General features: G+C 38.2%; 1 protein-coding gene across 3 annotated transcripts in view; it reads right to left on the reverse strand.

Moving 5' to 3' along the window:
• Positions 1-1,318: 1,318 nt before the first annotated feature.
• Positions 1,319-17,864, reverse strand: part of Fbxo3 (F-box protein 3) — a 32,839-nt gene continuing 16,293 nt past the window's right edge. Inside the window, exons 5-11 of one of the 3 annotated variants that reach the window (XM_055599585.1) lie at positions 17,111-17,315; positions 15,981-16,026; positions 12,987-13,071; positions 12,042-12,164; positions 9,121-9,236; positions 7,724-7,914; positions 1,319-2,893 (exon numbers count right to left, since the gene is read on the reverse strand). In XM_055599585.1, the coding sequence (XP_055455560.1) occupies positions 2,690-2,893; positions 7,724-7,914; positions 9,121-9,236; positions 12,042-12,164; positions 12,987-13,071; positions 15,981-16,026; positions 17,111-17,315 (970 nt within the window). In that variant the 3' untranslated portion in view covers positions 1,319-2,689. Of the gene's footprint in view, positions 2,894-3,284; positions 6,742-7,723; positions 7,915-9,087; positions 9,237-12,041; positions 12,165-12,986; positions 13,072-15,980; positions 16,027-17,110; positions 17,316-17,864 lie in introns of those variants that run through there. The other 2 variants (XM_055599575.1, XM_055599594.1) reach the window with 2 other exon arrangements.

Consider the following 17,864-nt stretch of genomic DNA (forward strand, 5'->3'; position numbering starts at 1 on the left):
GGTTCCCGTTAGAGGTCCTGATAAATTTATTGGCCTATCAGGCTCAGCTTGAGTGGAATTTTCTTTGGTTTATTGTCCTCTCTCCAAGAGAAAAAAAAATGCAACAAAGTCTGTTGAATAGACCAAGAAGCAAATTTTCAAGGGAGGCTAAGCAATCTTGAAGCACTGTGACAGATACTAGACAGCTCTCAGGGCAGTTGGGCCATCATCTGTACACTAGAAAAAAGATACTAAGAATGGCAAAGGAGTGTGGGGCCAGCTTTGACATAGTTTCTTAACTGATTTACTGGGTTTTAAAGTGGGTTGATGCTAAGGTCTGAATGTTGTGTATGCCCTGCTCATGCATTAAGTTAATCCAGAAAGCAATTTTATGAAGATGTGGGACATTAGGCTGATTGTTTTGAGGACAGTCTTCATGAGTAAGATTAGTGCCCTTAAGGGCCTTACAGACTTCTGTTTGTAGAGCTAGATTTATTATTTATCTGTTTTTAAAGACAGGATTTTACTCTGTCACCTAGGTTGGTCTTAAACTCACTGTAATCCTCCTGCCTCAATCAGCCTCTCAAATTGAGATTACAGGTATGTGCCACCATTGCCTGGATACTTTTTATATTGTAAATTATAATCAAAGGTGTTTTGTTATAGCAGCCTAAACAGCTGACTACTTTTAAAAGGGGATAGTATTTGTCTGGTAATACGTTATCACTTAACAATGGGGGATATAGTTCAAGAAGTGAGTCATTAGGTGACTGTATTTCATCATTGTGTAAACACCAGAGAATGTGCATTATACAAACCTAGATGGAACAGAAGGTGGTTTTGCTCTGGCAAGTAACTGCCCTCCACAATCAGCTTTTCTAGCTTTTAAGTCAGTCAGCTACCTCCACACATGAGTTTGAACATTATCCACTCACTCTTGCATTTTTCAACAACTACTGAATCATTTTAGACCGCACAAAGCTCTCAGAAACTCCAACATCCTAGTCAGGTCCAGTCTTTTAACATTACAGACAAATCTTGCTCTGGCAGTGGTCATCATGGTGTTGAGGACACATTTGTGTCAAGTCAGGTCATTACAGGGTTCTCCAGACCTGATAATGACCTTTCTTGAATTAGTCTATTTTACTGCCTTTAATGAAGCAGATGTTCCAACTGCTTCGGCCACATCCGTTGTTCTTTGAATGTATAGCTCTGGTAGAATGGCTGACTTAGAAGCAATGGCCCTCAGCGATTCCCTCCCACTGCCCTGGTCCTTAATCACTTTTAATTTCATTTCTGGGTCAAGCACTTGAAGACAACTTACTGTCAACATCAGCAGTGGATCTTGTATGGTTTGGAGCCATAACAAACAAAACATGAGATTTAATCAAGCACAAGAGAAATGATACATTCAACAGATGTGGTATACACAAGATGAGGCTGCTGCTAGCTTCTGTTGTTGAAACACCATGTGATTGTGCTGTTTTATGAAAAATAAGTAGGAAAATAACTCAGAATATCCTGATATGTCACCATTAAAAGGCAAGTTTGCTCATGGTTCCTGAGAGCAGGCACGTGGCCTTGAATTTGGCTCTCTCTTCCTAAATTTTCTCCATGAGAGGACTGTTTCTAGAGGAAAATTGATGAAGAACAGAAGAGCGTGATCAAAGTCAGCAGACAACTTCAAGTGGACCTACTACACTCTGGCTGCAAGCCAGCAAGAAACATTGCCATCTTCTATCTTAAGAACAAAGGCTTAATACTAGTCTATGGGAAATAGGCACTTACACAAAATCATTTTTAAAATAGTTTTTGACACTTGAAGGATTTCATTCCAAACCCTCAATTATATAATTGAGATAACAGCAGCAACAACAACAAAAATCCATGTTTCAGGAAAATATCCTTAACCCTAACATAAAATTCAGAACACTTACCACAAAGTTAGACAAATGTATAAAGAAACAAAACAAAAAGCATATTTACAAATTTAGACTGCATGACATACTGCGAAGAATCTTTAACATTCCTCATACTTTTACAAACTACATTTAAAATTATGGATCTGTAAATAATGTGAGAAAGGTCATAATGTGAGAACTTTAACTTTTAAAGTCCAAGGTTATCATGTTGAAGACATTAAATTAAAAGGAAGGATGAAAATTTGCAACTCGTGTGACAAAGACTAAATTCAAGGATAGATTGTCTAAGGGCAAACTATTCCTATTCAAGTTAGTCTATCAGCTTCCCATGAGTATAAAATATTAACAACCATGAAGTGGATTAAGCTACCTATAAATCTGTTAGTTTCTAAACAACTGAAAGGGGTCTTTTCACAGTCAGTCATACAGTTTCTGTCTACCTTTGTGTGGGTATTTCTGCTATATGTAAAATCCTCATCCAAAACATTTTTCCTTTCACGTCTGTTGTGTTTTTAAGTAAAAAATATTTTTAAACAAAGAAACACCTGTTCATTAGCTGAAGAACTGCTCATTCATTGGCTCCCAGAAGAGAAAACAAGATTCCCATTTCTTTCTCTACCTACAACCACAAAACAATCCAAAGTGATCCAACTCCTAATAGTGTCATGTAGAGCCTACGCTTGGTACATTTCATGCTGGTTTCCTGCATATGCTGAGCACAGTTATTTACACTATTGACAAATCTATTTAACTGAATAGAGTCATCCCAGAGCTTCCTTCAGCAGCAGCTAAAAGAGACGCGAGCAGCGGCGTCTGCGAATGGGAACATCAAAGACCCTTCTCCGTCTCTCCTCCCCTTCGCCCTCATCCGATTCATTCTCATCATCATCTGATTCATCTGATTCATCCATGTCTGCTGAGTCGTCATCATTTTCTTCCTCCTCCTCCTCGGCCTCCTCTTCCATTTCTTCATATTCATCAGGACCCATTTCCTTAAAAGAGAAAACCTTTTGATGAGAAAAATGTCTACCAGGTTTTATAATTATTCTATAGTCTAGAATACAAATAACTAGACATGCTAGGCACACGTTTTCATAGACCTGAGCAGCACAATCTCATAACTTAAGATTCTAGGCTGTATCCTGTCCACCTGTCTACATGTTAAGAATGCTTAATATGGTTTTAATGGTAAACACATTTCACCAAAACAGTACCTGTTTTTCACAAAGTAGCTGGTGATTCATACATGGAGGTAGACATACTAATAACCCACAATAAAGCTTTAATGAACTTATAGTAGTAATATGTTTATTAATTCTTTATAAGCCTATCTGCTTATAAACAAATGTGAAAATATTAATCAGATGTGATCTCTATTGGTAATTTTTATGCACAGTTCTTAAAAGATCTTTTATTGAGTTCCAAAGACACATCATCTTAATTTAAACATCAGTAGCCTCTACTTTTTGAAAAAAAATATTTTTTATTTTTCAGTTGCTTATAACAACAGCAGTCACTTAATTCTCTTCTCCTAGTTCCTGTGGTTGGGTATCTGGGAAGCACTCAGTGGAGTACTCCTGGCTTCAAGTCTCTCACAATGCTCAGTTGAATGGTGACTAAAACCAAGCTTCACCTCAAGGGCTTCTTCACACAAGTCAGATACCGGGACTTGGATGATCCAAATATCTGGAGCCTGATGTAGGAATTTCCTTCCACTTTAAAGTTGGATCTCTACATGCCTTCTCCAGCATGTCGGCTTCCTGGGGACTGGACTTCTCATACTAGGTCTCAGGACACCAAAGGCACATGTTCCAGGAGGAAGAGCACCAAGCTAATGGCATACTGCCCTTTCTAACTCAGCCGCAGCCACAGCGTCGCTTTGCTGATTCCCATGGAGGCTCTAGGACAGGACTGACGATGAACATGCAGTGTTGGAACATCTGTTAGAATGCCGTTCGGCTTAAGCAGGCAGCCCTCATCAGGCTGTGGCTTTAACTTGGCTGCCAAGCTTCTCTTAACACAAATCTGAAGACTCCATGAAGAACTGTTAAATTGGTCAGAATTTGAAAAGCCAGGGCTCAGCTGGTAATCTGAGTACTGAGAAATTTAGCACATGATGTCAACAAAAATCCTTCCACTATGGCTTTTACAGTACTAAAATCATTAATACTGCTTTGGCCCCTCTTTCTTTCTTTCTTTCTTTCTTTCTTTCTTTCTTTCTTTCTTTTTTTTTTTTTTTAAGACAGACTCTCATAGTCTAGACTGGCTACTCTGATCTCACTTCTAACTGCTCTCCTTCCTTGTTCTCTGCACTCAAGCCTCCTTGGGTCAAACACACTAAGCCCACAGTTGCCCAAGAACCCTCACACCGAGTACTTCTTTGGCCACAAATCCACTTGGCTCCCTTCATTCCTTTTATATCTCTACTTACATATCACCAAGGCCGTTCCTGACACTTCTTTATAATAGACCCCAACAGGGCACTTCTTTTACCCCCTGATTTTTCTCCAGCATATTTGTTACTTGACACAAGAGCATGTTAGTTTCTTCCAATTGGAATATAAAATCCAAGGCAGAGGTTTAGATTACATTGCTTACTAATGCACTCAGACACTTGTTAAACAAGCAAATGAAAATGTAGGAGAAAAGAATTATGTCATTTAGGATTTATTATAATATAACATTACACAAATGTGACTTATATGATATTTTTTGACTTTAGATTCTTTTTTCAATCTAAGGAATGAAGACTTCAAAATTCTGTAGAAGGTATAAAAGAAGGGCTGGGGAAGGCTTTGGAAATCCTGAAACATGATCATCAGGTAGATTGATTATTATATTAATGAAGAAAACAAGAACTGTTAAGGAAATCAAATGTAGTTAGAAAGAGAAACACTCAGACGGAAGTACACTTTACAAACAGCAGACAACAGAGGAGAATGGACTAAGGAAGGACTGTCCATAGTGCCTGCAGTCAAGCAGACTAGGTACCCGATGCAGGGACATCATTAAACCAAGCAAAGTGTATTTACAGTGGCAAGTGTAAAGGAAAAGAAATGATAAAGCCTAGTAAGTAATCAGAAGGGTGGAGGACAAAAAAAAAACAAAAAACAAAACAAAAAAAAAAGCAAAACACAATTCAATTCCCATATCAAGGAAGAGAATAGAAATAAGATAGGTTAACAAATACAACCCCACTGTCTTATTTTTTATGTTGATTCAAAAAAGTCACAATTCTCATTTTTTTTCCCTATTGACTCTCCATATTTGAGAAAAACTTTCTGTAAAGCAGGTCAAGTACTTTTTCTTGTATTTAAGCAAAAACTAAAATTCTAAATAAATAAAGACAGTTAAGAGGGTTGAACATGTGAAGGGTTTATTTGTTGTAATTTTAAAAGGAGCTGATACTATAACTGTCCTGCTTTAATTTCTAACAGGGTAAATACTGACATGACCATGTAAACAAGTTCTTAGGAGTCGTCAATAATTTTTATACATCTGAGGAGCTGATGCGACCCACGGTCCTTAAGTAAACCCATACTTTACATCCCCTGAAACAGAGATTAAGAACAAGCAACAAAAGAGGATCCAGCTGACCAACTCAACTGCCTGCCCAGACATACCTCAGTGCTCTTAACTTTAGGACAAGGAATGTTAGTAGAGATGAATAATAAGAAAGAACTACTTCCATCAACAGACAACAATCCTAAGCAGGCACACGATTACACATCTTCAAAATGCATGAGGCAGAACTGACAAGAATGAAGCAAAAAACAAAGCCATACATCAACTAAAGATTTCAACAATAAGCTCTTCAATTGCTGAGTAATAAAAATAAAAAGAGCAATAAATATACAGATATACTTGACAAACACTGTGAAATAATCAACCAGCGTGGCCTGTCATTTATGTAACAAATTCTCACATGGCAGAATATACATTTTTTTCAAATACACAAAGATCATTTACCAAGATATAGAAATTCTTCACATAATATAGGGCCATAAAACATTAAAAAACATTAGCAATACACAGTAAGTTCTATAACTACAATATTAGAAATCAATAAGCAAAAAGATAATTGAAAAATTTCCAAATCCTTGAAAATTAACATTTATATGTAGTCATAAGTCAAAATTATGAGGGAAATCTGAGAGTATTTTGAACTAAATATTAACCAAAATATAACAAATCAAAATTTGTACAATACAGCTAAAACAGTGCTTAGAAACAGGAAATGTCTACAATCAGTAATCTAAACTTCTACCTTTAAAAGCTACAACAAAAGTGAATTAAATCCACGGTAAGTAGGACAGAAATAAAGACAACTGCACTACTCGCTGAAATAGAAAAAAGCAAACAGTACAGAAAATCCAGCAAAACTAAATTTGTTCCTTTTGACTGAGCAATAAAAATGGCGTGATTAAAAAAAAAGATATAAATCACCAATATTAAGAATAAAAGAGGGTTATTTGACTAGCGTTCTTCTAGCCATTACAAGAATATCAAGGGAAAATTGTTAATAACTATATGCTAATAAATTCAACATTTAGATGAAATGAACAAATTCCTTGAAAGGCACAAATTACCAAAACTGAAACAAGAAGAAATAGAAAATATACATATTAAAGAAATTAAGTCCATATTTTAAAATTTCCCCACAAAGCAAACTCCAGTTCCAGATAGCTTCACTGATGAATATCAACCTTTTAAGGATAAGATGGTACCAAGCTCATATAGACTCTGGGCTAACCAAGAATGGATGTCTGGTCTGGTGTAGGCCAAAAATGGAAGTCTGGTCTGTTGCAGGCATGGTGGCACACATCTAGCACTTGGGAGGCTGAGGCAAGAAAACAGCGAGTTTGAGGCCGGTCTGAGCTACATAATGACACTCTATTTCTCAAGCCCTCATCCCCTTCACCCAAAAAATGGAAGTCTATTCTAGGAGTAGCAAATTCTTCATACTGGGAACACAGTTTCTAGCATTCTCTCACTGGGAAGAAAGCTCAAACTTTACTTCTAAATGTGGACTAGAACAGCTCCTTTCCACCATGTTGTAAGTACAGTGGCCCAAAAGCTCGTCATCATTCTTTTCTCTCCAAACCAGAATTAAAAATGGGTCCTCTTTCAGTAAGGTTAGTGGTTTGTCCATTTTTCTAGAATTACCTTAAACCTTCCCATTCTAGGAGGTGGGAGGGCATTTCCAAGCATTCAATATCTACAACTCATACATTCTGAATATACTATTCCCAATATGTAACACATACTTCACACACTGAAATAATTTTACAGTAACTATCACAAAGTAACCTTAAGACTGAGATTTGTAAAATATGCCTGGTTGACTTGAAAAATAATTAGAAAAGACTGCTAAAAGTATATCCCTACCAAATAAATCCTATATGATGATTTCTACAGAATACTATTTATTTTACTAAATTGGGAGTCTTAGTTATTTAATAAATCAGTAGAAAATTGTTTTCCAAGTCTTAATGACAAAAGTCAATTTTAACTGGTCTTGTTTGGTCCTTCAGATCTTTCGATACATAGCTATTATTGGGAGCAGTGGAAAAGTAGTTTAATCTGCAAAATAGGTAATAGTAGTCTCTCTGGGTGAAGAGTAAGGAGGAGCTAAAATAAACTTACTGTTCTTCTCCCTTCACATAGTAATACAATCCTAAAATACTTCCTCAAAGTTTCCACTTTTGGGGAGGGGGTGGGGGAAGCAACATTTATAAACTACTCATCTACCTAAACAAAGATGGTTTTTAGAATAATTCTACAAAGTCATATAATCTAGCACTAGAAAAAAATTAACTTACCAATCGGGCTATGGACACCCTGAATGTTGGACATGCCATGTGAAATCGGGGGATGGCAACGTTAAAGACCTTGTCCTTAAAGTACAGAAAATGGAAGGTGTAATACCCTTCCATGTAGCCTGATGTTGTAGAAAATGTGGTGCAGCTTGTGTATTCATATATCCGACCCGGGCTAATGATTGGAAATTCACCTGCAGAGAGAACAGTAACAATAAGCCCAAGCACAAAGTTCACTTCTTCCTTAAATATATTTTCAAGATGCTATGTGAGTAGTTTGAAAGTAAATTATTGCACAATTAGAAAGAAACAAAACTCTAAAAGGATATACAACAAAGTATTCACTGGGATGAGATCGTGAGGGTTTAATTCCTCTTGATATTTACTTTTTAATTAGATTTTTGGGGGCTGGGAACATTTTGCATGTGAAGTGCAGAGGACAACTTGTGGGAATTGTTTCCTTCGACCATGTGGGTCCCAGGGATGGATCTCAGTTCAGCAGGATTATGGCCTTCACTTCTGCCTGCTGAATCAGCTCATCAGCCCACGTTTTTATTCCCCAAATTCTCTACAAGGGAGCAGGTGGGAAATTTCTAGTAAAACAAAATTTAAGAGGCACTTTTTTCAAAGTTAACAAAATCTTTAAAACACAAATAATAGAAAAGTGTCACAGCTGAGACAGTAGCTCAAACAAACATAAAGGCAACCCAATTCCTACAGCAGCAGGAGACTAAAACATAAGGTTGCAAGATGCAGCCCTAATGTTCAGCCTGGATGAACGTCAGTTACAGAGGAGGGTCCTCACACCAACAATCAAATGACAAACAAGAATTACACCTTTAATACAATTCCTTAGCACTAGAGTCCCTCTCGTTTTTGAAATTTATCTTATATTCGAGCCAGATGTAGTAATATATACCTTTAATCCCAGCACTCAGGGGGCAGATGCAGGTGGACTCTCTGAGTTCCAGTCTAGCCTGGTCTACATAAAGATTGCTAGGCCAGCCATAATAAATAAATAATTAAATAAAATTTGTGCTTTATGTGTGTATGTGTGTGTGCATATGAGTATAGGTGCTCACAGAGACCAGAAGGTGTTGGATCCCTTGGAGTTGGAGTACAGGTAATTATAAGCTACCTATATGGGTGCTAGGAGCTGAACTTGGGTCTTCTAGAAGAGCAGCCTCAATAATAACAAAGGAAAATTAAATCTGTGCTATTAACTTTAACATCCACCTCCAAAATTTATAAAGATCACAAATACAAAATTTATTTTCTTACTATCCTAGGCCACCTAACTCATAGAACATAATAAAAACAATTTTACATTTTTTGCATGTATACAGTCTAAGCTTTCTTTGAAGCACCTGACCAAGAAACGTAAACGTTGGAGAACACACCAACTACTCCAGGCCCTTGAACTTCCTCCACATCCCCTTTGGCATTTGTTATCCTCCAGTAGCGGCTGTCCAGCTGGCAGGCTTTCTCAGGAAGTGCATCCCTTGACATTTCAATCCTGGAGAAAAGAGTAGGGCAAATGTATCTGTCTTACTTTAACTACTACAGTGTTGAGTTAATGCTATGAAAGACTTCCAAGGAAAATTAATAAACCAAACCCAAGTCCATGTCAGCCATAAGTTCTCAAAGATACTGCTTTAATTAGGCTAATTCACCCCATGAAAATATTTTCACTCAATTTATGCATCTATTATTCAGTAAGAACCAACAATAGAAGGACCACATAAATGAATGTAAAAACAGCAGTAGCAACTATCTTTGGCTGCTCAAATAAATATCCATTTGGCAGATACTTTCTAGTTACAGAGCCATGAACAACTTCTGAAGAACTTATTCATTCATTCATACAAACCTATGCAACACAATTTTTTTTATCCATTAGCTTCTAAAATGCTAATTTTAGCTAAAAGCAAAATGACACTGAGATTATACTTCAACTGTTTCTAGATGCTATCATTCATTTTCACACTGAGCACCCAGTAAGTGCAGGAAGGTCTTTCTATTTTAGAGAAGTCTTAATTCTACACAGGACCTAAAAACAAAACAAAACAAAACAAAAACAAACACAAAAAAATCTAAAATATGCTTGGAGCAACAGGTTATCTTTCTGCCTAAGCACAGAATGTTCCTAACTACAGTAAATTTAAAGCATTTGTTCTTACATTTAATCAAATCAAACATTTAATACTACATATGACACACATGAAGCACTCATAAAAAATTATTACATTTTAAAATTGAAATAGACAGGTCAGACCCACCCGGATCTGCAGCCCGAAACCAGCAGAGATCAGAGAGCAGCAGATAGGAACCTAACTTGACTTGTCTGGGAGGCTCCAGCCTAACAGCTGATGCTGGGACTATAGCAGCATGGGGCGGAGCTCGGGGGTCCTGTGGAAGTGTTGGGGGAAAGATGGAAGGATCTGGAAGGGCCAGGAACCTCACAAGAAGACCAACAGAGACAATTAACCCAGTTCCCATGGGGGCTTACAGAGACTGAGGCATCAACTAAGGAGTATGCATGATCTGGAAGGCCGCCTGCACACATGTAGCCAATGGGCGGCCTGGTCTTCCTATGAGGCATCTGGTGAATGTGGGGGTGGGGGTGGGGGTTGCTGTTTCTAACATGGACTCTATTGCCTGTTTTTGGATCACTTCCCCCTAGCAGGTCTACATTGCCTGGCCTCAGGGGATGAAGATATACTCAGTTCTGATGTGACTTGATGTGCTGAGGAAGGTTGATACAGGGACAAGGGAGCTCCCCTTTTCTGGGGGGAAAGGAAAAGGGGATGAAGGAAGGAGGTAAGGAAGGACTGGGAGGAGAGGAGAGAACAGGGCATCTTCAAGATGTTAAAAAAAAATAATTGGACAGGCCACAAAAAGTTTAAATGCATGGTTTTCTGTTTGGCAATGCAACAGCTTCTAGATTACAGTATAAATTTAAAATACAAGTTTGACAATTACAACCTAGAGGTCCAGTTCCTGCAGTATCTGAAACAATAATTTATACTCAGGACACATGCAAAACAAAAACAAACCTCACATAACTTGTCAAACTCCTTTGTGGATACTGTATTATTGAAAATTTATTAACTTTTCTGCAAATTTTAGCAAGAAATTATTTTTCAAAATGTGCCATCATAGGGTGGCAAGGTGGCTAAGTGGATAAAGCACTTCCTGCCAAACCTAACAACCTGAGTACCATTCCTAGGATCCACATGAGAGAACCAACTCCCACAAGCTGACCTCTGGAAATACTCACACATGCATATACAATAAATTCAAAATGTAATTTAAAATTTTAAGCGTACTTTGGAGCTAGGGAGATGGCTCAATGGGTACAAACATAAAGACTGATCTTTGAGCCCCTGAACCTACTTACATATTGGATGGGCATGGCTGCCTGTCTGTAACCCAATGCTTAAGAAGCAGAGACAGAGTCCCTGAAATAAGAAAGCTAGTCTAGGTGTACTGACAAGCTCTAGGTTAACTGCAAGACCCGCTTCATGAACTAAGGCGGACAGTGATAGAGGAAGACTGTTGATACCGACCTCAGGCCTCCACAGACGCATGCTCCCACACATACACAAACATACTCACATACACTAACAAATAAGTACAATTTTTTGTTTGTTTGTTTTGAGACAGGGCTCCTCTGTGTAGTTCTGGCTGTCCTGGACTCACTCTATAGACCAGGCTGGCCTCAAACTCACAGAGATCCCCTTGTCCCTGCCTCCCAAGTGCTGGGGTTAAAGGCATATGTCACCACAACCACCAGCCTTTTTTTTTTTTTTAATTAAATAAGTCTAATTTAAATAATAAAATTAACTCTTAAATGAACCATGTGGCTGGGGACTGTAGCTCAACCAAACACGTACAGGGCTCTTGGTTTGATCTGTAGGACCATAAAACAAAACAATAACAAAATAAAATTCATTGCACAGATCATGTCCAAATGGAGCAAGAGCATCACAGCCATAGGATATCAGTGCTTTAACTGAAAGTTGAGACTTATGATTCAGATATAAAATGGTCCCAAAGGGCTCATACGTTGAAGTTTTGCTTGGCTCTTTCTCTGCTCCCTGGCCACCAGGAAGTGAACAGCTTTGCTCTACGGTATTACTCTACACTTCTATGATACTCTGCTCCATCACACTCAGACCCAGAAATGAGAGAGCCAAGTGGCCATGCACTGAAGCCTCCGAAACTCTGAGCCAAAATAAACCCTTTTAAAGTTGATTCCGTAGGTGTTTTGTCATAGAAACAAACTGACGACCACAGCACTCCCATTTAGAGCTCTCACCTGATCCGGTATGTGAAGAAATAGTGTGGTGGGTGTACGGAGCTGAGCTCTGGCAGAAAAGATGTGGACACGGAAACTGTAATATCTCCAGTTGTTGCCACACACTCTGGGTCATGGATATATCTAGCAAGGGAGGAAGTTAATCATGTTTAAATCAGCTAGTTCAGGTCTTACAGGTTTAAAGATGTAAGGTACAATACCTTCCTGATACTTTGTAATAAAAACTTTACGTCATTTTTGATACAATCCTATTAAACTTGAATTTCATAATGTTGGAAGACCTTGGTGACTCTGGTTCAGTAAAGACAGCAATCAAAGATCCATAGTCAGTGATTCAAACCATGGATCAGTAATCAGTTTAGAAATTCAACAAGGGCTTCTCTTGGTTTTTCAGTGCTATAAAAATTGGGGAGCCTTCTGAAACCTGACTAAACTTATTAAATGGTGACTATAAGCAATGAAAACATGTAAGAATGTAAACATATTGAGTCTCTTATGCATAATTAATAGTTCTTGCCTCTAATGGGAAAGCCCATATACTTAACCTACTGTTTCTGCCACGAAGGCTACTATGAACTACTATCACCTGTAATCACTTCTAATACTAACTGCAACATTTGAATGTTCCAGTAAAAAATAATAAATGTTTTCCAGGAGTTAGCTGTTTACCTGCTATTCAAAATAAATCTATTAATTGACAAACATTGTTCTGCAAAGCTACTAAATCACATTTAGTTTTTCCTCAGTTTTTTAAGACAAGAGAAATAGAGGCTGATTAAGTATTTGGAAGTTCTGGCTTGGATAGAAGAATGAAAAGCGAGGCTGAGGACAGTGAAGTTCATTTCTTAACCTTCCAGGGAAATCTCATCTCATGACAGATATTTGTAATAGTTAGCCTTTTCTGACTTATAGTTGTTTCAACCCCAAAAGCCCCAACTGAAATACCTGAAAATCTGGTCTCTGATGATGGGGAAACCACCTGATACAACGTTGTTGACATAGGATGTAAACCAGTCAGTGAAAGTAGCACCTATAAACCAAGAAGCGTGGAAATGAGTAAAGGAGAAAAAAACCTACAGAGGAAACACATTTTGCTATGCTTAAGGTATGATACCAGAACTAGAACTATTTATAAGTCTGCTAGTACTCTATTAGACAAATTTCTCAATTCCTCTTTATTGTGAGTGTGGTGAACACTTAAGGACGTGCATCTGCGTGTGCCTGTGTACCACAGCCCTGCTCTATCATGCTCTACCTTATTCCTCTGAGACAGAGCCTTCATTGAGTCTGGAGCTAAGCTGGCATTCAGCAAGCCCTAGCAACCCTCCTGTCTCTGCCCTCATAAAATGCTTTTATGAGGGATTGCTGACATAGGCATAGCCACACCCAACTTTTACATGGGTACTGGGACTTGAACTCAGATCCTCATGCTTGGACATTAAATATTCTTAGCCAAATAAGCTCCCTCTTCAGCCCTTCTGTTCTTTCTCAATTAGATCCACATTATTTCCTTTGTGTTCTCTGCCACCACTATCCCTGGCCCCTGTCCAATTACTGTTAGGGAATTCAGTAGCTATTTCCATCTATGTTGGTTTTGTTTTATACTCAAAATAATGGTTTTGGTACAGTCATAAAACATTTATTAATTTCATGCAAAACATCTAGGAAAAAGCATTAAGGTTATCAGGTATCTACTCTCAATTATCAGGATTCATTTTAGACACATCCTGATATGTACTCAAAATAATGGCACAGGCTAGGCTTAGTCTAGACATGTTCCACAGACATGACATTGTGGAATTCTCAGTATTAGGTCAATACCAAAGTGGTAACTATTACAGATTCAGTTGCACAATGATCCGCCGTATTCTCAGTGCCCAACTCAAAGCAGAAAACAATTATTTATTATTACATCAGCCCTGTCCACAATATACTAAAAGGATCCGTGACAAGTATTTAGATGAATTAAGCGTAAACATTCTAGGCAATACAACAGAACTATTAAACCTCATCATTGTTTTGACAGTACAGCAAAATGCCTAGCATATACAGTACTTAGTTAATGTTCAATGAATTTTTTTGTAATCTGGTTTCAATTAACCCTGTTTATACTTAGTATCAAATGCTCAATTTTTACCACTAATTATGTTTTTTTTTTTAATGTTATCAGACCTTAGTATTTGTTGCAATAGTGGTTTATTCTTTCTCAAAGCAGAAAAACATGAAAAAGAAAGAAACTCAGAGCCCAACAGCAACTTTCCTCGTTGACCATGAAGCCTTTAATTAAACTGACTGGCACTGCTGGGGTGGAGCCATGATGGTCACCTATGAAAATACACTATTGCCAAGATGAAGACAATGAAGACAATGAGCACACACTGACATCCTGATGTGCTTAACTTAGAAAAGTCACTGCAGAAGTCGGGATGAGTTGAAAGCTAAGGCCTAAACAGAAAAGCCTGCACAACATGAGTAAGGGGGAGACCGCTTTAGATGCTGTGAAGCCTATCACAAACCTAGACCATGTCACAGTATAAATAAAACACTCATTTTCTGCTCAAGGTTCCAATGAGAAGATAAAATTAAATGCAAATTAAAACAAAAATCAATGTTTGTTTCCTTATGCTGGGGATGGAAACTGGGGCCTTGCACATGCCAGGCCCATAGTCTACCACTGGGCTATCCTTAGCATCTTCCATATTATGATAGGGAAATGCTCATGTCAGAAATGCCTTTAAAAAGCAGAATGTGTAGGAAGCTTCTGCTAGTGAGCAGTGAATCTCAGCAGGAGCCGCCTGGATAAACAGCAAAAGGTGAGCTGCACTTACATATAAACTGAAGAGCTCCCCCAAACTAGTAAGAAATACCTCCACGGCCAAGGAAAACTAGCACCAAGCTGTTTCTGAAGCATATAATTTACACCCATCGTGAAGCATGATGCTCCTGTGACTTGTTAATTAGTAGCAAGTGAGAAAAATATAATCACTTCATTTAAATAATTATACCTCCAATTATATACTGATATGCTCAGCACAAAGTCCATGACTATGTTTTAAGAATTATCCTACTTAGTTGTAACTATCAACTGGACACGGCATAGAGTAGTTCTCAACCTGTGAGCTGTGATCCCTTTGTGGGTCAAACGACCCTGTCACAGGGGGAGCTTAAGCCCATCATGCATATCAGATATTACATTACAATTCATAACAGTGGCAAAATTACAGTTATAAAGCAGCAGCAAAAATAATTTCATAGTCGGGGGGTCACTACAACATGAGGAACTGTATTAAAGGGTCATAATATTAGGGAGGTTGAGAATCACCAGCCTAGAGTCACCTGAGAAGGGAGTCTCACTGAGGAACTACCCAGATCAGATTGGCCTGTGGGCATGTCTGTGGGGGTTGTCCTGATTATTAACCGATATAGGAGGGCCTAGCCCATGTGCATAGCACTATTTCCTGTGCAGGTGGTTCTGGGCAGTATAAGAAAGGTATCTAAGTATAAACCTGGAAGTGAGCCAGACAAGAGCATTCCCCCATAGTTTCAACTTTAATCTCTTGCTGGAGTTCCTATCCTGACTTCCCTCAATGGTAGACTGTAACCCTCACGATGCTCTCTATCAAGGTATCCTATCATAGCAACAGTAAGGTAATATAGGAACTATAAATACAGAGCAATTTTGCATCTCACTTATCTAAAGAAAATTAAAAACTTAAGTCTGTACAGGATATGGCTTTTTTTCTAAACAAAATACAAAAAAAATCACAAGGGTTGCCACACTGAGAGAAGTGTTTATGAAGACACAGAACTTCATAAACCAGGAAATATGAAGAAATGCAAGTATGAAAACTGCCAGCTGTTCAACTAAAAGTTTTACCAATCCATTTTCTTTTCTAAACCAATAGGAGGAAGGGAAAGAGACTTTTCTGTTTCTCTTACCGATAATAAACATGTCAATAGCAGCAGGATTCCGAGCCATTTGGTCCTACATAAAAAAAAAAAAAAAAGATACAAATATATTTCTTGTTCCTTACTATATCTCTAATAACAAAGCAAAATAGATAGAAATAATACTTGTTGTTGTGAGTCTTCCAAGCCAAGCAACTACCATCTTGGAGAGTCCAGTTGCAGCTCCCCCGCCCTCAACCCCACACAGACGATCATCCCAGCTGTTCTGGTTGATAGTTTACATCCCATCTCCATAGAGCAGCCCAGAAGGGCACAAGATTCTTACCTGAGTACCCAGCTGCTCCCTACCATCTGCTGTTTATAGAGGTAGGAAATGACAAGGGCTGGGGCTCCATCTATCCATCTATGGTCAAGTCCTCATAACTGCTGGGGAAAACTTCTGCACTGCAGCCAGTTGACAGAGGGGTACCCACACACATAGAAGAAGTTCCTCAACTATGATATACAGCAATTGGTTCCCTAAAGTGAACTTTGGTAGACCCGTGCCTCAGTTTGTCTTTGGGACCTTAGGAGGAGAGGTAGACAGTACTATGTCTCTCCTTGAGAAGGAATTTTAGCAATACCTGTCAGTTCCAACTATTATAGTTTCTATACTTATTATTCTATAAAATGTTTGGAGGCACCTCTCAATAAAATGAAAACATATGGTCTCTATTTCTAATAAGACAAGTTGGGAAACTATCCTCTGAGAACATAATTAGCAAGTAGAAGTGATAATATAAATAGCCCACCATCCTAGAAGAAAGGGCTTTGGGTTCAGAGCCAAGACAATTGAATAATTCGAGGATGCTCAAAAAAGTCATTCCACATATTACAGTCAAGGGCTGTTTAAGAAGCTTTGACAATGAGCTCCTCAGTTTTTTCTAAAAATGCCTTAACATGAATCACAACCTTCCATCTAAACATGTGGCAGTTTGCACTCTCTGTCCAGTGGCAAACCTTCCTTTTGGTATTCCATATAACCATGTAAGGATATTAATTCTCTAGTTAATAAAATGTATGATGCTCCAGGCTCTTTTATATCCCTGAAAGTACCCACTGCATACATTTATACAATCAGAACACATGTTAGAGGCATGATCAACACCTTTCCTACTTACTGGGCACTGGTAAAAGACTTCGTTTTTATTTCGGCCCTCTGCAGCCTCCACAGCTATGTACTGACTCAGGCCAGTGTGGATGCAGAAAGTTAAAGGGAGACAGTATTTCAGCCCCTGTCTCTGCTGAAATCCTCCGGCAGCAGTATCAACATCTAATAAATCTTCGGAGCGATAGTGATTTGACAGTGCCATGCTTCCCAGCAACCTGAGGAGAATACAGACTCAAAACTGTCAACAGCAGAACAACAGAAACAAACAGGGTCACACAGCTATGTTTCATCTTTTTAGTGAATAATTTTACACCGAGAAATTTCTTTTTCATTTTGTTTAAAACAAACAAAACAAAACACAGCCTTGCCATGCAGCCCTGGCTGGCCTGGTACTTGCTATACAGTTGATACTGGCCTCAAATTTGAGGCAATCCTCCTGCCACAGCCTCCAGAGTGCTGAGATTATGGATTAGAAGTTACCAGCCACACATGGGTAACTTTCTAAGCATGTGGGCATGTGAATTCTAAACCAAGAATATCAAAACCACTAAAATTTTTATGTATGAAATTCACTTTTAATCAGAAAGATTCTGACTTAGGCTTAAAAATTAAACATCTAAAGTATATTTTTAGAAGAAATATTTCCTTAGTTTTCTTTACCAAACATATATAAGAAAATGTATGCTTATATATCATATATATGTATATAGAGAGGGAGAATTTCCTCTTTTTTCTTATAGCAATCCATAAGATAATATCTGTAA

The sequence above is a fragment of the Psammomys obesus genome, unplaced genomic scaffold, assembly GCF_907164565.1.
Source record: "Psammomys obesus unplaced genomic scaffold, mPsaObe1.curated_primary_1811, whole genome shotgun sequence".
NCBI classification, from domain to species: domain Eukaryota; kingdom Metazoa; phylum Chordata; class Mammalia; order Rodentia; family Muridae; genus Psammomys; species Psammomys obesus.